A 6,000-nucleotide genomic window follows, 5' to 3' on the forward strand; every position below is an offset into this window, starting at 1 on the left:
AAAGGCTCAAAAGTTTGTATGGCCATGAATAAGCATGTGTAATCAATGTTTATTAGTTTGGGGTTTATACATTTAGATTTTTTTCTCAGTGTTCTACAGGAAGAGGAGCTGTCACACAAATCCAGTACCAGAAATACTAGAAAGGGTGTTTTCAAATTAATCACTGTCATGGGAAATGAGGTCTTACATGCTGGCATTTCTGTCACTTGGCAAATGTCCACACTGTTCAAAATGCCCATTTTGTGTAAATGAGTCTTCGTGGATATACCTCTGAGAAGTAATTAGTGTAATCACTTCTCTGACCTATTTGACAAAGCTATACTCAGTTGCTGCAGTAGCTTTAAATTGCAACTCTTAGTCAGAAGGTTTTTAAGAGTGTTATGTTTAATTAGGATATGAAGAGACAAATTAGATTGTAAATGATTTCAACATGTGTAATACAGCCTACCTGCAGTAGGAAAGACAGCAGGAGCCCATAGTCCTGCAGTGTTCTGTAAGACCATCTCCCATTTTTGCAGAATTTTGGGCAGGTTTGGGACAGAATTCTGAAATCAGGGAAAATCCACAACCATGAGTTCACTGCTGACAGATAGTTCGACACTCTGAAAACGAGTCGGGAGGAAGGTGGTGTGTCTGTCCAACGGCACCCTGTCCAGCAAGTGCCAGCAAACATGTTTCTTTGTAAGAAAGCACATGAGCCTCTGTTGGCATGCTCCTACAACGAGGGGCTCTCGTTAACTGAAATGCGCTCGCAGGCTCATAATTTTGTAGGCCATGACCTATATTTGGTTGGCTCGTATGTTGAGCTCTTGCATACAGTAGTGTGAGTGGGCATGCTGCCATGCAAACAGATGACCGTCTATAGCGATGGTGCCAGGAGAGGAGCTGCAATGGCCTGAGCCTTATGGAGATACTTCAGGCATTTTTTTCCCCATAGTTTGCTTGCTGAGAGTAAAGGGAGAGGCCATTTGTTAATCCATCTGAGAAATGAGAATCCTTCATCAGATCCAAAATCCTTTCCTCAGGCTGCATTAAGTTCAGTGCTCTGATAAATTAAACAAAGGGCAATGATGTGAGCCTGGCACCGTGGCATTGAAACCTCCAGCTCCAGGAGCAGGTGCTGGGGAGATCTCAGTCAAGCACAGCTCTGCAGTTTGGCTGTGTCTCTAGCGCATGTTCTTTGCCAAAATCCATGAGTATGACCAGCTGGAACATGGGAGTTTGCACATCCTCCCTGTCTGAACAAGTCCCCTGGGAAAGCAAGCTTTTTAAATTTCACTTGAAAGCTCACATCTTTCTGTTCTAAAGATGCCTTAAACTTTCTGAAATAAATGCAGTAACTGTAACATTAACAGGGCTGCCATGCCCTACTTTTTCTTACTCTCATGCCATTCAGCCTCTGCCTTTTGCTTCTTTTGTAGGGACCGGATGAGAACATCAGTCAATGTAGTGGGGGATTCTTTTGGTGCTGGCATTGTCTACCACCTTTCCAAGGCAGAACTTGACACCATTGATTCCCATCATAAAGGGCACGAAGACATTGAAATGACCAAGACTCAGTCAATCTATGACGACATGAAAAATCATAGGGAAAACAACTCAAACCAATGTGTTTTTGCAGCTCACAACTCAGTCATAGTAGATGAGTGCAAGGTACCTTTCACATTTATGGATATTGAGACATGTATATAGCACTGCATGCTTTATTTTATCTTATTTTTTAACCTGCATGTATTTTTCAAATCGTACTGCAAATAACAATGTGACAACAAGGTCCATGAACCCCAGACATTTTGAATGAGTTTGAGCAGTTCAAAAGATGTTTTTTTGCACTCTTCTTAAAAGTTGTCATTTGAGGGGAAAAAACCATGTACACTGTTTACATATCAAAAGGCAAGATGCAGCGTATTATGGAATATGCCAAGACGCAGAGAATATGGCATCACCTTCTATGGACATTTACTTAATTTTCTATGACAACAGAGAACTTAATTGCCAACCCAAATGAAGGATAGCTGCAATTCAGATACAGGTGTTGTAATTTGCTGACTGCCATCCATGATATGCTGTTCAGAGATGGACGTGTTGAATGCACTTTAGCATCAGAATGCTCCTGCACTCATACAGCATGCTTATGCTTTGCTTCCGTCATCATTCCTGAGTCATTAAGGCACAAACATCATATTCTCTCTCTAATCCTTGCTGTAACTAACATGGATTATTAATAGTAATAATAACATCTTGATCAGAGCAAAGTGAGCTTGAGAAACCCCACCAGTTGAATGACAGGACAGTTGGGGAGGTTAGTGGTTAAAAGTTCCCTAAGCACCCACCACAAGGACGGGGCAGTTTAAAATCAAGAGAGAATTTTTGAAAAGGAGGAGAAAGAGAGTGAAACAAGGTGGAACTTTTCACTTCATAGTCTTTTTTTTATTTGTTAATACTCTGATCTGATCCCGTACACTGTCTTTGACACAGTGAATTTGCCAGTGAACCTACCTTAGCCATTTATCCAAACAGATTCTCTTGCATCTTCCAGTTGCCACAACTGAGCCAGTATCTAACTGTGAATGCCTACACTAAGTCCATTAGCAGATCACCATATATATTGGAAATATAAGTCCTATTCTATCACTTTCACCTGTCTCCAGCCTGGCTGGAAAAGTTCTTTAGAATATATTTTTTTCTAATGCCTGCTGAATTTCCAGGGGAAAAAGTAATACTGAATTCAGGAAAGAAAGAACTTTCATCTTATCCTCAATTTTCCCCCACATCTTCCAATTTTTTAATACAGTGATTTTTTTAAAATGAAAACAAACATTTTGTTCTGATATGGCTCTCCCCTTCCTCTTCTGACCCACTCTTTTTCCATGAGAAAAACTAAAGAAAAAAAAAATCTTGAAATGGAAAGAGAATACATGCTTACACAACATTAAAAATTGTCATTAATTTGTATTTCTCAAAAAAGGAAGGGACACAGAAGAGGTAAAAATATGAAGGAAAAAAGAAACTCCCTGAAAAGAAAGACCTCATGTGATAACAGATTTTTTTCATTAAAAATAAGCACACATGCACACACACACACACTTTTTGGTTAACTTCTTTTGGAAAACTGTTTTTCAGTGAAATAGACTATGCTAATTTCATTGGGTTTAAGACAAATTCAGCTACCATTTATCAGTCCGAATCCAGTTCATGGAACTGAATACTGATAATTTTATCTCCTTCTAGTCTCTCAGATTTGCACAGACATCCAAGTCAAGCTAAGAAGGTAGTAGCCCATTGATGCAGTGTTTGCTGCACTTCCTTTCTTCCTTCAGTTTCTTCTATAATTTCCCTCAGTTGAGGCATTAGCTTACCACAAAAACGTGGACTAATGGTGTGGTACATCATCCTAAACACACCCTTTAATTAAAATTTGGGACCAGTGGTTTATGAGCTAGGGGTGTTTGTCCTTTTTCATTGTTTTAGGTTTGCTCTGCTTCCGATCTCATTTTGCACATTTGAACTCATGAAAAGAGCCAGGGTTTACTGGATTGGGCACAAGACTGACTTTGAGCAGGTCACTTGTCTTGTCCATGTCTCTGTCTGCAAGCTGCCAAAAGGATGTGATGTTATGATCTACTTTATAAACTATGAATATATACTGACATTTGCAAAGCATTTGGATCATGTTGAAGTGGTCCACAGCTCCCAAGTGCTGAGTGGCAAAAGCAACAGAGTGTAGGATTTGGGGCTTCAAAACAGCCAGTTGTTAAGTGAAGAGACATCTCTTCGTCCTGTCAAATGCACTGGTGGGTTGAAAAGCTCACTGCAACTCTGGTCAGAATTTGGAAAAGCTAATCTACTAGCATGTCCTCTCTGTTCACTTTCTGTAATATCATTCCATGTATGACGCTGGTAGTTTGTAATTTTGCATGATCAATGGATATTTTTAATACGTAGTTTACCTTTATCTGGGGGTAGAGTGGTTGTTATTGCATGATATTTTTGTATTTTTTTATTATCTTATTTCACATGACTCTATGTGATTTTCATTTCTGAGTAAGCTGTTCATTCCTGTTTGCATGTTTCCCCCTTTCAATTATCTAAGAAAAAGCTTGACTTTTTGTTTCAAAAATCAGTGCATTTTGTCATGTTTCCATGTCCCAATGCTTCCATGCATCCAGTTTATCCAGCATGGGGAATTTCAGCTCTGTCTTTAAGTTTTCATTTGAAGCTGAGGATGTTAACTTACAAGGTAAGTTAGGAAAGAGTGAGCCACCCATTTAGAGTTAAATGAAAGGTCCTCTCACAGTTACAAAGATCTAGATCACTTTTGTAAAGTTAAATTGACATTTTACCTTTTTTTAAATTTTTTACGTCATTTGGCTGGAGCTGTCTTTCATGAAGCATGTGTTTATTTATAGTGACTTCTGGGATGCAACGTACTGGCCAGTGTTTACTGTGACTTGGTAGATCACTATAGCTCTTTGTCCTGGTTTTGGCTGGGATAGACAGTCTTCTACCATACTTTAAAACTAAAAATTTTAGCACATATCTTTACAGGCAAGAGTGGTGTTTTGCTGTACTTTGTGAGGCAAATGTAGCATTACTATGAATTTTTGGTCTGACGATAGTCAAAATCTTTCACTACATTGTTAGAAATAGTGGTATGATGAACAATACTTTGACAACCTATCTTTTCTTCCATTTCTTTAAAGGTGGTGTAATTGTAGGTGAGTTTGTATAGATACACACCTATGATTATTCTGCCCTTGCATATTTTTCATGTCCTTGCATCAGCTATCCTGCCTTGCTAAGGAATGCCACTGAAAAAATATGACTTTCTACATTAAAAAAAAGTAATCTGTTTTTTAAATAATCCAGAGAAATCTATAGGAAATAGAAAAGAGTAGAATCTGAAATATTCATTTTAAAAAAACTACAGCAAAGGCTAAGAAAATACGGAACTTTTTTTCTACTGCTAATGTTTTCTAGGCAGTATAATAAATGAACAGGAGTCTCACTATTTGGGAGTGTTGTGAATTCTGAATAAATACGTTTTACATCTATAATAAGGCATGGTGTATGTAATTCCTGTAAATATCATGATATTCCATATAAAAGTCATGACTTTTCTTGTCAAAGTGCCTTGGCCTTTAAGTCGGTTGTTGATGATAATTACTTGCAGGTAACACTGGCAACCAATGGCAAATCTGCAGACTTCAGTGTTGTTGAAGAAGAGCCTTGGAAACGTGAAAACTAAGGGAAGAGATTCCTAGCTCCATCTTTAATAAGCCTTGAAGCTATCTTCTGGCAAAAGATACCACAGTTAAAGAAGATTTCTGTTTTTTCTATTTAACATCTACAGTTTCTGCTTACTTAATTTCTTAACTGAAACTTAGCAAAGATCTCATCAAGTCATTGTAGTGTCTTTGCCAAGCAATGATCCATAACCATCTGTCTCCCTTGTGTTACTGTTTGGATGATGCAGCTGGAGAACGCTCCATGCAGTGCAATGTGCTTTCACCCACCTCCCCTTTCATTCAAGACACAGAGAATGTAAAAGCTGCAAAATGGGAAGATCAAAGTGCCAGTACGGTTCACTACAGGGACTCAGGGTCACAAATACAAGAGAAACATAACACCACGTAAACCTTCAAGTGTTTTGGTGACTCTTGTGGCATACCTGATCTATTTAGCACTGTATGGCTAAAATATCTTTTGAAAATGTCCATAAAGGTTTCTATTTGTTTTAATAATAACAAGCACTGTATTTTTGTGCCTAGTTGTACTTTAAACTGAACTTAGATCCAGGGGCAAGATTAATGTATAGAAGTCAAGAAATTATCCCAGACATTTTGTTAGATCAGTACAACTAATACTTAGCATCAAGACAAGTCTTTAGATTGGTATGTGCATATGATGTGCTTTTATCAGCTGTCCCAGGGGAGGTGCAGCCTTTGTTTTATGATGGGGCTGTGCTGGTTTGTGACCACAATGCACCATATAATACAA

The 6,000-nt window shown here is 38.4% G+C and overlaps 1 protein-coding gene across 1 annotated transcript in view; it reads left to right on the forward strand.

Moving 5' to 3' along the window:
* The window catches only part of SLC1A2 (solute carrier family 1 (glial high affinity glutamate transporter), member 2), a 30,415-nt gene extending 25,167 nt beyond the window's left edge, over nucleotides 1-5,248 (forward strand). The window contains exons 9-10 of the mRNA XM_010586018.1: nucleotides 1,422-1,653; nucleotides 5,174-5,248. Coding sequence (XP_010584320.1) covers nucleotides 1,422-1,653; nucleotides 5,174-5,248 — 307 coding nt within the window. The remainder of the gene's footprint in view (nucleotides 1-1,421; nucleotides 1,654-5,173) is intronic.
* The last annotated feature ends 752 nt before the right edge of the window (nucleotides 5,249-6,000 follow it).

The sequence above is a fragment of the Haliaeetus leucocephalus genome, unplaced genomic scaffold, assembly GCF_000737465.1.
Source record: "Haliaeetus leucocephalus isolate CR32 unplaced genomic scaffold, Haliaeetus_leucocephalus-4.0 Scaffold138, whole genome shotgun sequence".
In the NCBI taxonomy this organism is placed as follows: domain Eukaryota; kingdom Metazoa; phylum Chordata; class Aves; order Accipitriformes; family Accipitridae; genus Haliaeetus; species Haliaeetus leucocephalus.